Source organism: Eurytemora carolleeae, unplaced genomic scaffold, assembly GCF_000591075.1.
Source record: "Eurytemora carolleeae unplaced genomic scaffold, Eaff_2.0 scaffold663, whole genome shotgun sequence".
NCBI lineage: Eukaryota > Metazoa > Arthropoda > Copepoda > Calanoida > Temoridae > Eurytemora > Eurytemora carolleeae.
This window is the reverse complement of record NW_019396570.1, coordinates 141,694-159,741: the sequence shown is the minus strand read 5'-3', so window position 1 is coordinate 159,741 and position 18,048 is coordinate 141,694. Positions and strand designations below refer to the sequence as shown.

At 30.5% G+C, this 18,048-nt stretch overlaps 1 protein-coding gene across 1 annotated transcript in view; it reads left to right on the top strand.

Annotated features, from left to right (window-relative positions):
* Positions 1-18,048, top strand: part of LOC111705663 (calcium-dependent secretion activator) — a 62,252-nt gene that overhangs the window by 29,895 nt on the left and 14,309 nt on the right. The window contains exons 26-41 of the mRNA XM_023478285.1: positions 61-198; positions 2,014-2,079; positions 5,405-5,506; positions 5,923-5,986; positions 6,028-6,037; positions 6,162-6,182; positions 6,441-6,553; positions 9,556-9,564; positions 9,643-9,648; positions 12,390-12,466; positions 12,720-12,799; positions 12,935-12,990; positions 13,327-13,412; positions 15,795-15,857; positions 16,307-16,399; positions 17,404-17,507. Of these exons, the coding sequence (XP_023334053.1) occupies positions 61-198; positions 2,014-2,079; positions 5,405-5,506; positions 5,923-5,986; positions 6,028-6,037; positions 6,162-6,182; positions 6,441-6,553; positions 9,556-9,564; positions 9,643-9,648; positions 12,390-12,466; positions 12,720-12,799; positions 12,935-12,990; positions 13,327-13,412; positions 15,795-15,857; positions 16,307-16,399; positions 17,404-17,507 (1,088 nt within the window). The remainder of the gene's footprint in view (positions 1-60; positions 199-2,013; positions 2,080-5,404; positions 5,507-5,922; positions 5,987-6,027; positions 6,038-6,161; positions 6,183-6,440; positions 6,554-9,555; positions 9,565-9,642; positions 9,649-12,389; positions 12,467-12,719; positions 12,800-12,934; positions 12,991-13,326; positions 13,413-15,794; positions 15,858-16,306; positions 16,400-17,403; positions 17,508-18,048) is intronic.

The window sequence follows — 18,048 nt, the reverse complement described above, 5'->3', positions numbered from 1 at the left end:
GACTCAATTCCTTATTTTGATCTTAAAAGTTTTTTTTCTTCAATTTCTGAATGTTTGTAGATATGGTATTCGTGGCTGCTACCGTCACCTCTGCTATCTCTCCGACCTGCTGGATAAATGTGAAAAACAAATTGTGATAGATCCTACTCTTATACACTTCAGCTACGCATACTGTGCTAGTCATGTACACGGGAACAGGTATGTATTCTTCAGGGTTTACTTTAAAGGGACTGTAAGCGTAATTTCAATTGACCCTCCACGCAAAGATGGCAATGCCCTTAAAACCGTTGACTGTTGATCGAGGACAAATATCCCCCTGTTTATATCTCTAAAATATTCCTGGGGTGTACAGTTGTGTACTGTGTGAACTCAACTCAGTTAATATTCCTGGAGTGTACAGTTGTGTACTGTGTGAACTCAACTCAGCTAATATTCCTGGAGTGTACAGTTGTGTACTGTGTGAACTCAACTCAGCTAATATTCCTGGAGTATACAGTTGTGTACTGTGTGAACTCAACTCAGCTAATATTCCTGGAGTGTACAGTTGTGTACTGTGTGAACTCAACTCAGCTAATATTCCTGGAGTTTACAGTTGTGTACTGTGTGAACTCAACTCAGCTAATATTCCTGGGGTGTACAGTTGTGTGCTGTGTGAACTCAACTCAGCTAATATTCCTGGAGTGTACAGTTGTGTACTGTGTGAACTCAACTCAGCTAATATTCCTGGAGTTTACAGTTGTGTACTGTGTGAACTCAACTCAGCTAATATTCCTGGAGTGTACAGTTGTGTACTGTGTGAACTCAACTCAGCTAATATTCTTGGAGTGTACAGTTGTGTACTGTGTGAACTCAACTCAGCTAATATTCTTGTGCCCCGGGAAAAAACTTTGTATTTTACGTCTAAAATGGGTTTGAAATTTCGACAGTAAAATTTATTTTCTGCTACTTTATAAAGTAAATGTTAATATCTCTTCAATATTAAACAGTTTGCTAACAAGTGTTGTTGGAGATTAATAAGAAAAAGTCAGACACGTCCTTGATCAGTCAGAAGTTTAAGTGTACTGTTGTAAATCGGACCCTCCACTCTACTAATGGCCGCAGGGTCATCTGTAATTTCGCGTACAGTCCCTTCAAGATTATTAAGATTACAATGACCTGCTTTGTGTTCCCCATATTTTTTTACTCAATGTCAGATTATTTAATTGTGATAGGGTACAAAAAATGATTTTTTACGACATTTGTGAATGGAAACAAGTTATAAATGTTTTGATTTTTATCAACCCTTTTAGCCCGAAGGAGAGGTAAGATATAAGTTGCTACTTTTGTAGGGTTCACATTTCTCAAGTTATTCTCATTTAGAATCTTAGTTGTATAGTTTCTTGAAAAATAGGACATATTTTTTTCTCTTTTGATTTGTAAACTAGCAAAATGCAAAGTGCACCTGGCGATAAAGTAAAAAGTTAGATAAAAACAAGCACTAAACTGATGCTTTGCATATCTAACTTTTCACTATATAGTATCTACACCTTAAACAAAGATAAGACTTGAAGGGTATAGATCTTGTATTATTAGAACAGGACTGTGATATGGTTAGATCTTGTACCTTGTAGCTGAAGTGGAATATCTAGGCACTAACCAGAGCTAGATGCGTTGGTTTATAATTCATCTTTAAACTTACAGATTGATTACTTTATCATTCAGAACACATCCACTGGCAAAAAAGTGTAAAAGAGAAAAAGCATAAAAGGAAATATGTCTTTGCTATAAATTCAAATTTTTCAATCCTTATATCTTCGCAACCTGAGGGTATACACCTTTGATATTTCAAATTTTGATCTAACAGAATGTATAGTTTGACAAATCATAGGATCTACGACATTGGTTTGGAAAGATGTAGATTGTGAGTTTGCGTTGATTTGGTCAAATTGTAATCGAAAGTCGCATCTTGCTGAGACGCGGATGGAAATGGAAATATCTGATCTTATATAAGTGTGAGAAGAGTTGTATGTTTAGTGTTCCCTCAAACCCACTCGGGGAACAGTTTGCTACTCCAGACAAGTTCATTGATGAATCTACAAGGTAGTCCAGGCAGTCTATACAGACCTGTCATGGATGCATTCAATACATAAATACAAACTAGAAACAGTCTCAGTAACAGTTCAAACATTGCTCGTATAGTTGGGTAGAATTTAATTCAATAGGTGAATAGAGATGGGCGCGTTTTTTCCGATTCGTTTTTTTTAGTCGTTCAGAAATTTATTTTTTCGTTCTGTTTCAGAAAAAAGTTCATTTTTTATCTATTTCGTTCGTTTTCGAACGAAATTATCGTTTAGTAAAATCGTTCTTTCAAAAAAATTGTTCGCTCAGAAAAAAAAACAATGATTTTTTTTTCAAAATCATTTTTTCAGTAAAAAAATAAAACTATCATTTTTCGTTAGTTGGAACAAACCATTTAATTTTTCTAAATGACACTATAGTTTACAAAAAGTTCGTTCGTTTTGAAAAAATTGGTTCGTTTAGATAAACGATGCCCATCTCTAAAGGTGCAATGTGCATGAGATAAAGGGGAAAACAAGAGGTACATACTAAAGATATGTTTGCATGTTAATACACAACAAAATACATCGATTGCATATCTGTTGTCTACATTACACAGCAAGGTATATTGGTAAAATGGAATTTAGGTTTTTTAAGTGTTAATTAATGATCATGGTTTGCATTATACTATATGCACTGGTTCTAGTTTCTTAAAGGGGGTGTTCGCGAAAAATGAAAGGGGGTATAGGCTCAATGCGATAAAAAAGCGCTTTTGATCCCTACTAATCTTACCTCTATCTGTTGCGTCTATAAGGAGAAAATTGTTAATTGTTAGCTGATTTTTCATAATATGCTTTAATTGTTATGATCTGAGAGTTACTTATAAAAACATTTATTCCTGTTTCGAGGATTTTTGGTAATGAAGACGACATTTTCATATTTTCCAGGAATGTTCGAAAACAAGTTGTAAGCTAAATATTATTTAAAAAACAAAATCAACACTAGTATAAAATATCAAATATATACAAATGTGGCGAAAGATAATCGATTACTATAGGTTGTAATATCTGAATGATTTGTTTGAAATTNTTCTGAGAATATGGCTGTAATATCACATGATGATTATATCTATATTATATATATATACTATATTCTGAGAACATGGCTGTAATATCACATGATGATTATATCTATATTATGTATACTATATTCTGTATTTTAATATTACGCTGTATTTAACAATCTTTTTACGAGTGTGAATCTGAATACAGTGATGTATTTTATTCCAGAATCTGAATACTTTTGTAGATCGTGTTCTAAATTTTGCATACAGTATGCAATTCCAGAATCTTAATAAAGGTGTTTATTGTATTCTGTATTCTGAGTACACAAAGTTCCAGAATCTAAGTATAAATTAAGTTCTGTATTTTGAGTACAAAGGTATTTTATGTATTTTATATTCAAGAATCTTACAACACAAATTTTAACAAATACACTATATTGGATCTTTAAGCTCAAAATGTATTGGACAACATGGAAATTATATCTACAACAATATGAGATAAAAAAAATTCGAAATAAAATTGTCCTGGATCTTTATTCTTCAAGATGATAAGATGATACCTCTTCTGTTCTGGCGCAACCCTTCATTTAAACCTAGGCTCTATAATCTATACAACAAAAACAATAAAACTAGCATTTTTAGTCTAACATACATGTATTCAGCATGTTTTTTTCTCTAAAATTCTCTCTGATTTTATTTTGCTAAAACAGGAATTATATAATTAAGTAAAAACATGTTTTTTATAAATCATTAAACTGCATGAGTTCAATTACTATAGATTAGAAATATCATATTTATATAAAAGATATAAAATATAAAATTTTGGAAAAAAATTATCTTGTTTAAAAACTACTGAAATTTTGTATGGCGAAGTTTGAATTGGGAAATCATTCTTACTGTAAGAATTGTGTGTGGCCTACATTGTAACCTGATGGTGTAAACCTTTTACTTTTCGAACAATTTTGGTATTAAAATGTTGCAGAGTTCGTAACTAGTAAGAAATATGAATGGTCTACGAAGTAGAAAATGAGGAGACCGATCTGTTTATTTCATTTTAACAAATCGAGTTGTGAAACTGTTTACGGATAGTTTTACTACTTATTCTTATCTTTCTTGAAGGCAGAAAATATGGATATTTGAACCAAACATATAACAACATATAATAACATACACCAATACTGGGTGAGCCAGATAACATTAGAATATTTTTATTTTCAAAAACGTTTAGAAATATTTTAAATTTTTTCATGATTCTCTTGATTTTTAATAATGCAATATAATTTTAAAGAAATATTTCATCCTGACTTAGGGTTTATTTTCGGCTTACCAAATACCCAGTACCAATAAGGTTGGGCATGATGGGCCTTCTATCTCATCAGTTTTTAAACATTCAAAGTTGATTTGTTTTCAAGCAGCTCTACATACAGTTAAGTTTTATAACTTAATACAAAAGTTTGATTCTTAATACGCCTAAACAAAGCCATACTATAATAAAAAACTTTAAAAGATTTCTAGCTGACAAAGTCGAGGTTTCTTGAAAGCAAAAAAATTAAGTTTAAAAACTGATAAAAAACCTGTGCCCATTGTCATTCAAGTTATTCTTTGATTCTGCTTATTTTCAACGGTGAATTAATATATAGTAGCTCTAAACTGCATGTTTATGTATTAGTTCAGAACAGATAGTTGAATATACATTTTAGATAGATTGTTAAATATTTTTATTTTTTTTTGATCATTTTTTGAGTTAAACAACATTTATGATTTTTTTAAAGATTAGAATATTTAATCTCAATTAAAGATTTTATTTAATTTTTAACATAAAAATTCGATCATGATGGTTTCAGTTTGAAATAAAAAATAGACAGAAATATTATTTAGACTTTTCTCGTTTTACTGACTGAGTTTTACCAAAAAGAAAAGGAGAACTGACTCAAAAATGTTTAATGTAAAGCAGTGTAAAAGTAAAAACTTCATCAGGGTTGTATATTTTTCGTCCAGAAGTTGTATATGTTTGTGCGGAGTGCAACATTTTTTGGGCAAAAAGTATAAATAAAGAATAAAAATAGTTGCCTTTTGCTGTCCCAATTTTTCCTTTTGTTTTTCCCAAATCATATAAAATCACCCCCCCCCCCCATTCTGAAAAAATACACCTCTGCACTTCGATAAATTTCAAATTAAATGGGACTTTTTAAAAAAAAAAAGGTATTTTACGGCATCGCTCCTTTTTGTAAAACCGAGAAAACAAAAACTTTCCACTTTTTTGATGGAATCCCTTAGAGGTTATGAATAGTTGCGCCTGTTTAGACCTGATGGTGTTGGAACAGTTACCCAGGAGGAGAAGGAGAAGTTTAACGAGATCAAGGAGAGGTTGAGGGTTCAGCTAGAGTTCCAATTAACAAACTTTAGGTCAATATTTTAATTTTTTCAGCAATCTTGCAATTTTAATCCTGCTCACTTGCATTTAATCAATTATTGATTCTGGATTGCATTTATACAAATTTTACATTTGTTTTGTTCATTGGCATTTAATCAAAAAAGACAAACTTTGGAAGCCTGTTTTTTACTTTTTTATAAACAAATTTCAATCATTGTGATTCAACATTTATTATGCTAAAATATTTACTTTTGAATTTTTCTTGGTAGAACATTTGATTTATAAATTTGAATAGGTAGAGTTTTTTTTTCTTAAAATATGAAGCTTTAAACTTTAATTTTATTAAAAAGAAAAAATACGCTATAATTGATGCTATAATGTTAAAATTTGAATATTGCAATTTTTGTAAGTAAAGATTCTTCTATTTTAATAAACTTTAATTTTCCAGATTCTGTTTCCCTTTTGGGAGACCGGAAGGGGCCCTCAAATCAACACTTTCCCTTCTTGAAAGGGTAAGAAGAAATAGGCTAATGCAATTTGAATTTGTATAGAGGATGGCAGAGGCAAATAGATTCTAGCACAATAGATAATAAAGCAATTATCAAACAAAAAACACAAAAAAAATAATAATATGTTTCATATTTATTTATTTTAAATTTACTTTATTCATCATATTTGTTTTTTCAGCTGATCTGGCAAATCCACAGGGTAAGGATCGAATTTATCATATTTTTTATAATTTAATTTTTACTATCTTTCAAGTTAACCAGCCTAAACATTTCTCAGCTACGAATTATAATTCAAATGTCAAAATCTAAACGCAGTCGAACAGAATGGAACCGTTAACAAATTGTACAGATGTAAATAATTTTTAGAAAGGAAAAGCCATTATATCTTGATAAAAATGTTTTCTCAAAAAAAGCTGAAAATTTAGCAAAATTATAAAAGGTTTACTCCATGTTGTAGAGGATATGGTTGGCGAGGTTATTATTCCTCCAGCTCAGAAACTGGAAGATCTAATCCGTCTAGCTGATCTATGTGTTGACCTACTCAGGCAGAACGAGGAGTTCTACGCGGAGGTAAACAGTAAACTGCGTAGAACAGGGTTTACAAAGTTCTACTCGGTGGTAAATACTAAACTGTGTAGAACAGGGTTTACAATTAAACATGAAACTACGTAGAAATTGTTTACATTGTTCTACGTGGAGGTAAACAGTAAACTGCGTAGAACCTGTGTTTACAAAACATGGTGTCGGGTCCTGAACGTGAAATAACACTATAAACATTATACAGGATGACTATTTATCAATTACTTTACAAAACTTTGATTTTTAACAAGGTGCAGTTTAAATAATTAGATTTTCATCCTTTATAAATAATCTTTGGTTGTAATTGTAAAACATAAATGTTTTTACATAACAAGCTAAATGTATGTTGGTCTGTAGCTTGAGTTTTTCTTCATTTCATTTTTTGTTGGGAAGCTTGATTGAAAATAAATCTTGTTGATCCCCTGGCCGGTAAAAATGTAAAAATTGCAACTAAGCTGGTACGTATGGTATAAGGACTTTTATGTTTTGGGGGATTTTAGCCTCTCTGGTTCGCCCAACCCTGGGGAGTACTCGTTTTCCTCCAACCATTGAGTGTTAAAATTTAATTTTACTGTTTAGAGAAAAGGATTCTTGATTTTTTTTCTGAAAAGTAAAACTTTCACATTTGAGAAGTGCTAGGAGATCTTTTCTGTTTATAATAATTTAATGTTGAATACATATGTATGTGTATACATTGCACAAACCACATGAGAAAGAAAATTCAAAAAATGTATAAAGAATTCAAAAAATACTATTTATGTAAAAATTTCATTTTGTTTTTTTTTGTTTTGTTTGCAGAAACTGAAATGATGTTAGGTGTCAAGCATATTTGATTCATCACTTTTTGCTATTCTTGGTGGCGTTGTTCATAGGGGTGGGCATTGTTTTTTCTTATCAAAACAAGTAGATATAAAATATAGATTTCTAACTTTTTTTGGTTTAAGTTTTGACAGCTTTTGAAGAGTCCATGCAGACGTGATTTCACGTGACCCTCCAATTACAGAGTGACATGATTTGCAATAATACCTTTACACTTTACTATCTGAGAAAGAATGAGGATGACAATGGCGTTTATTTTAGTTCATATCTGAAGCATAAATGCGCAAGTACAGAGAAATCATATTTGAAAAAGACCAAGAAACTTAACAAACAGGATATCTGATTTAACGTTGATTAGTCAAAAGTTTAAAGGGTATCGTTGGGAATCAAACATGCTGTTCCACGAAGGGAAGATCACCTTTAAATACGTCTCCAGTTCCTTAAAGGGAGTGACCGGCTATGTAAGGTAGTTGAAGTTTGAGCGCAAATTCGACGTTCAAAATTCCTTCTTTGGGGGTGGATACGTTTTTAGAATTAGTTTTTTTTAAATTACTAAATAACGACAACGAAAAATAAAGTAGAAATTATACAGTAATCTAATTAGATGGTTAGGAACATATTTCTCAAAAAAAATTGTTAAAAATCGATGCTAAAATCGATTTTTTCGTTTTCATTATTATTCTGAATTTCTTAATTTCTTTGAATTTCTTCCCAGTTTCGTCAAATTCTTCGAATGTCGTATTTTCAATAACAATTCTAGAAGATCTGTGAAAATATTTGTAAATAATGAGAAACCAGAATAATGAGAAAAAAGAAACTAATAATTGAACAAGATTACTTATATTCGATGAAAAGAATAATTTTTATTTTCTCAACATGTTCCACGTCTGTAGTTTATGGTAGAACTTTTTGAACGTAGAATTTGCGCTCAAACTCAGGATTTACAGATCTTTAAAAAGTTTAATATGTCTCAAATGAATCCGAAAGAAGTTTTCCACAACATTGGGAATCAAACATGCTGTTCCACGAAGGGAAGATCACCTTTAAATACGTCTCCAGTTCCTTAAAGGGAGTGACCGGCTATGTAAGGTAGTTGAACTGAGTATGCAGTGTTGTGTAAAACTTCTTTCGGATTCATTTGAGACATATTAAACTTTTTAAAGATCTTTAAATCCTGAGTTTGAGCGCAAATTCGACGTTCAAAACTCCTTCTTTGGGGGTGGATACGTTTTTAGAATTAGTTTTTTTTAAATTACTAAATAACGACAACGAAAAATAAAGTAGAAATTATACAATAATCTAATTAGATGGTTAGGAACATATTTCTCAAAAAAAAAATTGTTAAAAATCGATGCTAAATCGATTTTTTCGTTTTCATTATTATACTGAATTTCTTATCTTCTTTAAATTTCTTCCCAGATTTCGTCAAATTCTTTGAATGTCGTATTTTCAATAATAATTCTAGAAAATCTGTGAAAATCTTTGTAAATAATGAGAAACCAGAATAATGAGAAAATAGAAACTAATAATTGAACAAGATTACTTATTTTCGATGAAAAGATTAATTTTTATTTTCTCAACATGTTCCTATACGTCTGTAGTTTATTGTAGAACTTTTTGAACGTCGAATTTGCACTCAAACTCAGGATTTACAGATCTTTAAAAATTTTTACAAGTCTCAAATGAATCCGAAAGAAGTTTTCCACAACACTGCATACTCAGTTTAACTACCTCACATAGCCGGTCACTCCATTTAACAGCTGAAAAATTGTTTTTATAAAAAAGCTTGCCCATCCTTGGTTGTGTTGAAATCCAGCAGTACAGAGACAAATATCTATTTAAAAAAAAAGAACAAAACAAAATCAGAATATTTTATTTGTCTCTACCTATTATGCATCACATTATGTTGTACATTGTACAGTGGGTAAATAGCTTTTCATGGTTTGATTTGGTTTTAAATAAAAGGAAAACAGTTTAAAACATGTGGGTAGGTTATGTTTAAACCGTTTCTTATTTAATTTAGACCAGTCAGATTTAATCATTAAAAGTAATTTTTCCCCCAATTACATGGTAGATTGGGTGAGGGTTCATATTTTTATGTTTCTGAGTTTAAAAATAATAAATTAATTAATTAATTAACATTCATTTTTTGTCAATGCTCCCTGTTCCTGCAGTTCCAAAATGTAAGTTGTTTGAAATCCAAAACTTTCAATTTTTGTTAGTTGAATATCCAAGGTTGAATAATATATTTGTGTGAATAGGTTGAGGTAATTCATGTCTTCTTCGACTATTTTGGCTTGATAACGGATAGCATGAAATACACAATATTTATTAAAGAACAATCACATGAACATATTCAAGGAACATGTGACTCTAGAATTAATAACAATATTGAGACCAAAAATATGTATAATTTCTTATTTTAGATCTAGCTTTAAGGTACTTGGACTTAGCTTTAACTTTCTTTATGTGGAAAATGGCAATATCCTTTTTTATTTTCTAAGAAATTTACTAATAGATAAAAAAAGATATTGTCATGCTCTACATAAATTGCGAGGTATTGTACAGGGCCGGTGCCCCACGAAACATGACAGTAGCAAGACGGGTTTAATGTCGTCTTTGATCTTGGATTTCTTTAATACATTCAGTCGTGGTTTACTAATAATTAAATGTGGTAAATTATTTCAAAGATCAAAGACGACCTTTAATTCGCCTGGTTGGTGTCATGTTTTGTGCGGCTCCCATTATTACCCTGTATTATTGAAAATTAAACCACTTATAAAGAAAATTCAAAATTTGGAGGAAAAAACATTTTGAACATTTTTTTGTCATTTGAACATCAAAGCTAGGTCCAAACATCCACAATATGTTCTAGATTGTTAAATAAATACTTGTAAATACTTGCTCAAATCTTCATTGGAAAGTATAAAATCATTAGTTTGCCTTTTAGTATCAAATTTTGTTTGCTAAGCCAGAATACTCAAAATCAGGCAGTTTTCTAGTGCATGCAGTAGATTCAGAGGTTTAGATAATACAACACAGTGATTTATTTCTTACATTCTATATTTTTAAGAAAGTGAAATCTTACTGGCCAAATGTATCTTTATTTTTTTTTGCCCCTGTACAAATTTACATTAAATATGAAGACTTTTATTTTTTAAAGCCACCATTCCCTTATGGTTTTTTTCTAAAAAACTCTATTGGCTTTTAATGTTTGCTATTAAAAAAGCTTTTAAAAATTGGAAATCTATCCAGGAAATAAATGTGAACAACCGCATGAATACTCTTTTAGAAAAATAGTTATTTTCATTCTTTCTTTGAACTTTCTTAGAACAGATTTCATGAAAAAATAAAATGTTATTTTCTTGAATAAAAAGTCAATTATTAGTTAGGAAACACTAATTTAAATATTGAATAAGTAGTTTATAAACTCGATTAACTAAAAGGTAGAATATTTATCTTCAGTGTGCTAACCCCATTAGTAAACTTTCGTTAGCTTTGCTTTATAAAACACAACCCGGTTAAAAAGTTGATGATGAGCAAGGAGAATTGAATAGAAGGAGGGGGCGATAGGGTTTCCGTACACTTTGCTGTGATGTTTTTGGACTGCTGAAGAACTAGTTTTTTGCGTAACAACAATAACAAAGGCAGCCGATCTAATGTAAACAAACATGAGTTAGTATACGGTGAATCTTCATCTAACGCCAGAGATGCGCCGGATGTCTGTTTATCATTTGTGTTATTGTTTACAATCTTTATTGTTGTTGTTACGCAAAAACTAGCTCTTCAGCAGTCCAAAAACGTCACAGCAAAGTGTACAGAATCCTTATCGCCCCCTCCTTCTATTCAATTCTCCTTGATGATGAGCATGTTGTTGTTAACACATTTATTAAAATCACATTGCATAACTTAGCATGCTATTAATTTCTTAGTTATTCTTATTTCCATCATTAGGGTTTTTCTGTATTTTTTATCTTTTAGAATAAATAACATTGTTTTAATATATTTGCTTACAAATTAAACTTAATCAGGGGTGTACATCTCCTGCCAAATTAACCGAGTGCTAAAAACTCAGTTTGGTTTAATCAAATAATCTAAGATGGAAATATCAAAGGTTTAAAATATTAAGGGAGTAGAAAATTAAAGGGTTAATTTGTCCTATGGAAGAGAGTTTTCCTAAATCAATTTTTGCATATTTTTCCTTATGTCAAATTTATATTCTTTTCCCTCTCCATTCCTTGTCTTTTTCCAGTGTCTTTATTTCTTTTCATTTTTAATATTAACCCTTTTCACAGTAATTTTACACACCCCTGAAATAAGATTTTAAAAGATGTTTTTTTTTTAACAGGGTGTCTGACATCATATTGGATCGGTTTACAGCTCTAAATTGTAATTTTTGGGACTAATCAGAAAATTTAAAAAAAATCCTTAAAAAGAATTGTATAAGGCTAACATAAAATTTGCATGCAGAAAATACTAGTTTTTCGAGTATTATGTGCAAATTTTGGCGTTAAAGCTTGGACATAATCCTTTATGGTATGGGATGCTCTGTATCGTACTTAAAAAATATCCAAACGTTTAAAGCTGAAACTAAAATATAAAATTAAATTTCAGAAAGCGACTAAAAAAAGCACTGACTGCTAATAGACGCTTACTATAAAGTAGTGAAGTAGATATGCCTAGTTACTTATTGGGGGATATATTTTATCACTTCTTTGGGAATACAGTTTTTTGAAAACAAAAATAATGACTTTCTTTTCTATTGCTATTTTTTTCAAAGTTGGGTACATTTTTGATTATAAAGGATATCAATTTTTGGCACCTAGAAATAATTCGACGCACAATTTTCGTTGAAATATCTAACAGTGGGGTAAAATTTAATTCTTATTAAATTGGTCAAAAAAGTTTTTCTTTTTTTTCTGGGAGCTTCTAAAATATGACGCCAATAAAATTGGCTGACATATTTTTGCTGAAAATTTCATTTTGATTATTCTAATTTTTTTATCAGGCATTTGCCTGGTTTAGTGATCTTCTTGTTGAACACAGTGAAATCTTTTGGTCCTTGTTTGCTGTTGATATGGATAGGTAAGGATCATAATTAGGGCCATGTTTGCTGTTGAAATGGATAGGTAATGATCAAAATTAGGGTCTTATTTGCTCTCGCTATGTATATACAATGATGATAATTGGGGTCTTGTTTGCTTTTGATATGGATCTAGGTAAGAATCCTAATTAGCGTCTTGTTTGTTGTTGATATGGATAGGTAATGATCATAATTGTTTACTGTTTAGTGTACTGTCTGTTCAATAGCAAATGCTAATGTTTGTTTACTGTTTAGTGTACTGTCAGAGCAACCAGCTGATACTTGGGATTCCTTTCCCCTCTTCCAAATATTAAATGACTATCTCAGAACGGACGGTAAGTTTTCCAATCTCAGAACAGATGGTAAGTTTTAAATCTCGTGTTCTAAAATTTTGGCGCGTAATGTAAAATAAAACAATTTTGGAAGATTTCTACATACTGAAATATATTTCTAAATCTACCATTTTTTAGATAATCTCAAGAATGGGAAATTCCATCAACATTTGCGGGAGGTATTTGCCCCTCAGGTAAACAAGTTTTCTCAGGAATTCCATAATATTGTGAATCATGAACCCTTTAGGCTCTTTTTCTGCTGAAAGTTGTATTGGTTTATTCTTATAAATTCTAATTAAATGATAAATATGTTCGTTCAATTTTCTTTTTAATTTCATGGCAGGTTTATATTTTCTCAAAATTCATTCCCCCCCCCCTTTTTGAAAATATACATGCTTGTGCTTAGGGTTTTATTCGCTTAATTGGGGAAAAGAAATGATTTAATGAGGGCAAAATCGATGAATTTTTAGGTCAAAAATTTTCAAACAAATGATAAAGAATTTGGACCAAACAAAATATTCTTTGTTGAGGTGGTTCGGTATGTTGATCTCATGGAGTCTAGTATAGCGCAATCTATTCACAAGGGATTTGAAAAAGAAAAATGGGAGATTAAAGGGTAAGTCAACTGAATTAAATAATTGATATTTATTTCAGAATAAAATACAAAAAATACAACAACATTTTGTTAAAGGGTAAATAGAATAAATTTTAAAATCCATATTTATTAATGGGTAAGACAAAAACATTGTATTATATGATCAATAACTATATTTGCTCTGTTTACCAGAACATACAGTTAAACCCTACATCGAAAGAATTTATCAAATGTCGTCTTGACAATTTTTCAACGTTTTATACTTTTTTACGTAAATCTCAGTATTTGCGAAAATAAATAAACAGCCATGAATATGCGGGAACAGTTTAAAAGAGCTCCATATAATCATTTGATTAAAAAACTAAATATCTGCAACATTCCATTATCAGAAAATGAAGAATACGACATTTGATGAATTCTTATTTTGGGTTTAACTGTATAAGAAAAAATTAATATTAATCATATTGATTAGGATAAAAAATATATCTCTCTTATAAAACCAATTATTTAATATTAAAGGGTAAGTTAAATATTAACTCAAGAAAAAGTAAATTGACAAACCTAAAGATTTAAAATTAATAATAAAATAATTTGTATAGTCGGGTCCCCAGACCATGTATTGGTAGACCAAGGTAAACCGTAGAGAGTAGAAATATCCATATACATAGGTGGTAAAGATATCCATCCTGTAGATATCATGATAAATAAAGGTTAGGGATATCCATACCGAATATATCCAAATAAATAAAGGTTAGAGATATCCATCCTGTAGATATCCAGATAAATATAGTCTAGAGATATCCATCCTGTATATATATACAGAAAAAACAGAGGGTAGAGATATCTAATCTGTATAGGTATCCATAAAAACAGAGACTAGAGATATCCATCATGTAGATATCCAGAAAGACAGAGGATAGATATAACCATCCTGTAGATATCCAGATAAATAGGGACTAGAGATATCCATCCTGTATATATCCAAAAAAACAGAGTGTAGAGATATCCATCCTGTAGATATCCAGATAGAATGAGAATATCGAGACATCTATCCGTAAATATTCAGATAAATAAAGGCTAGAGATATCCTTTCTATAGAAATCTGGATAAATAGGAACTATAGAGACATCGGTCCAGAAGATAATATAGATAAACTAAAAACCTTTAGGACGCTTTTCACCCCCTTTCTTATTCTCAATTTTAGCTTTTAACCTTGCTTTGAAAGTGGTCATTTTTTATCATTCTCAAAGTTTATCGGATTTTTCGTCTTGAATTGTGGCGCATTTTCAAAAATAATAATGGGCTGTAGAAGCCTGGCTTTTAGTTATAAGAAAATATGATTTTGTCCTACATTTTAAAATTAGAATTGAGTTTTCACTGATATTTCGCAAACTTGTTGAATCTCGGATTTTACACTAGTCATTCTTAGTATGTTAAACGAGTAACATATAATTAAATAAACTTGTGAAAATATGTTATCATTCTGAGTTATTGATACTTCTATAGGGCAACATTGTTCAAGTTTAACAATCCATAAACCCTCCCAGGGGTCAGGTGACTGTGAGTTGCCATGACAAATTTCGGTCCAATTTGTTTAGCTGTTTTTTTTCTTGGTTACAAACGAACAAACAGACAAGTAAAGTATATATTAATAGAGATAAGAGATATCCTACCTGTAGATATCCACCTAAAAAGAGGGTAAAAAAAGACTATAGAAATCCAGATAAAAATGATGAAAGCTATCAATATCAATCTAAAAGGGTTTTAACCTTTTAGTGTTTGACATCAAATCACTTTTTGTGATCATACTTTAATAAGTTTGTTAATTATTCATCATTGATTAGCAACTTCTTTTGTATTTTTCTACACCTTTTTCTCACTTAAGATTTTCCAACAGCAAGCCAATTTTTAAAACATTAATAATTTTTTGAAAAATTTTTAACTGCATACATTTTTGTGATAATAATGAAATTTTAATTTTTGAATGGAAGCTATAAATCTAGCAGACTATGGTTAAAATTGTATGATTTTCTAAATAGATTTAGTAAATTTTTTATTAAATACTAGATAACATTTAGGGGTAGACTTTAAACTAAAAGTAGAAGAGTTTTTTTTATATTTTAGAATATTTAAAATGTAAGATATCTAATAAATGCTTGTGAAAGATAGGAGGTGAGGACTTGCTCAGATCGTTACAGGGTTATTTATTACACATTTTCGAAACACAGTTAAAAATTACTGGGGAATTAAAATATCTACGCAATCCTCTCCCTTTATAATTTTCATTGCATAAGCCACCCCTGATTGGATCCTTGTAAACACCTCTAATTAATTGTATTGGAAATTAATCATGATTTTGACAAGAAAACACATGTAATACGTTTATTTGGTTTATTTACCTAGTAATGGCTGTGCAACTTCCGAGGACCTGTTTTGGAAGCTGGATGCTCTTCAATCCTTTATCAGGTATTTAATTAATTAATCAATCAATCAATTAATCAATCAATTAACCAACTAATCAATCAATCACTAAAGATCTGAAAAGAAACTTCCAAGTCCAGAGGTCAAAACCTATTCTGTGGAGTATCTCTGATCTTGAATACTTAATCTCGATATCTAGTGTGGGCACTTTTAAATTTGAGGATAGATGATTGATCACTCAATTAAAGTTATCCATTGTATGACCACCATGGGAGATAGAAGAGGAATTTTAAAGGTCCGCATATTTGGTGGAGATCAAAGTTTGATTCCATATAACTAACAACACACAAGGTCTGACCTCAGACCGCCTTCAGGGTGTAGTACTGTATTTACTTTTTATTTTAGCAGTAAATTATAGGATTGTTGTATCAATTCTGAAAGTTTTATTGCATATTTTAAGTTTATTGAAATCCAGCATCTGACATGTTTTCAAGGGACCTGCACTGGCCGGATCCAGAGTTTGGGAACCATCTAAATCAGAGGCTGAAAATGATGGCTTGTGATATGATTGATTCATGTATTCAAAGGTAAAAATAGTTTTAATTAAAAAAATTATGAATTAAATATTTTTCTTTTTGATGTTTGATTTAAAATGTTTGCAAATCACCAGGCAAGAGTTTTGCAAACCTATCGGCACTGGTATAAGCACGACGACATTTAATCTATGCTGCAAGAATTTGTATAAAAGGATACTAGAATATCCGACCTACTGTTGTTTGAGTTATTGAATATTCCGACAATTGTTTATGCTTCTAAGCTGTTTGCTTCCAAATGTAGTAATCAGAATAAAGATTACATCACAAGGGCTACCAGTACTCAACAGTATAAAGGAGATCATTTGGATTACTTTATTTGCATAAAATTATGACATAAAAAATTATTATGCAAAAAGTAAAACATTATATTCTTAAAATAAAACAAAAAAAAATAAAAATATTTAAATAAATAGAAATATGAACAAAAGTGAACATATCAATAGTTCAAGGGGCCTAACCCCCAAAATCAATAACTTGTGGATATATCTAAAGTGCAGTTTTTTTTTAACAAGGAACAATTATGAACAGTTTAAAGATTAAGTAATAATATGAATGTCGTCTTCTCGATAAACCAGTGCCAATTTACGGGGTTTGCACTACTCTTGCAGGGTGATCTGGTCTCAAAATAGGGTAAAATTATAAACCTAAATTTTCTTTTCTGCTTTTGTTTAACACTTTGCCTAAGTAGCATGAATAAAGCATTTTGACATTTTGGGAATATGTCAAGCAGAGCCAGTATCTAGAAGTTTTTGCAGGGTGGGGGGGGGGAGGCGCACAGGGTAAATAGGGGAGCAAAGCCCTCTTAAATAGTAAAAAGCATTAGGTAATAAGCAGGACAAGTGAATTTCAACCGCTTTGTTGACATTTGCAAATCTAAACTCTGTGAAAATGTTCACATTTCTATTAGTTTTGTCTTTAACATATAGTTATTAACTGACTACCTAGCGTTCCATTCAAAATTCTATTTTTTCAATTTTAAGTTTTACTTTTTTCAGAACCTATGGATCCTTTGAGGTTCAGCTAAAGAAGGGGATTCTACTAAATCCAACAGATTATGTTCTTCCATCGGAAATATGTGCCATGGTTAATGTTGTTCTAGGTAATATTAAAATATGTATTTTTTACATTTAAAAAATATTATTTATAATATGCATAAATAAATATATTAGTTGATTTATTGTGCCGCTTAAAAATGCCCCAAAGGGAAGGAACTGTAGATTCTTTTTGTACAGATATAATAAATGTATTAAAGATAACCTTTGGTGGGACATCTATGATCATTACGATATGGTTGCTGCAAGAATGATCTGTACGTAGAGCATTTGTTTGTTTGTTGTCAGTGCAGTACGATAATCTTAGTTTAGGGTGGGTTATTTGAAATTTATTTCTAAAAATGTGTGTGTTTTAATATTTTCAATTTTCAAATACCAATACGTACTTTTGTTATGTCCAATTTTTTTATTTTGAGAATTAGGTTTTTTTGTACTTTTTACCCTGTTCAGCAAGAAGTAAATTTCAGCGGAAAGTAATATGACAAATTTGCCGAGTAGATATAAATATATAAATATATAAAGGGTTATAAATTTTCAAAATTAATTTCTTGAAAATAAATGAAAAACAAGATTTATTGTACGTGAAGG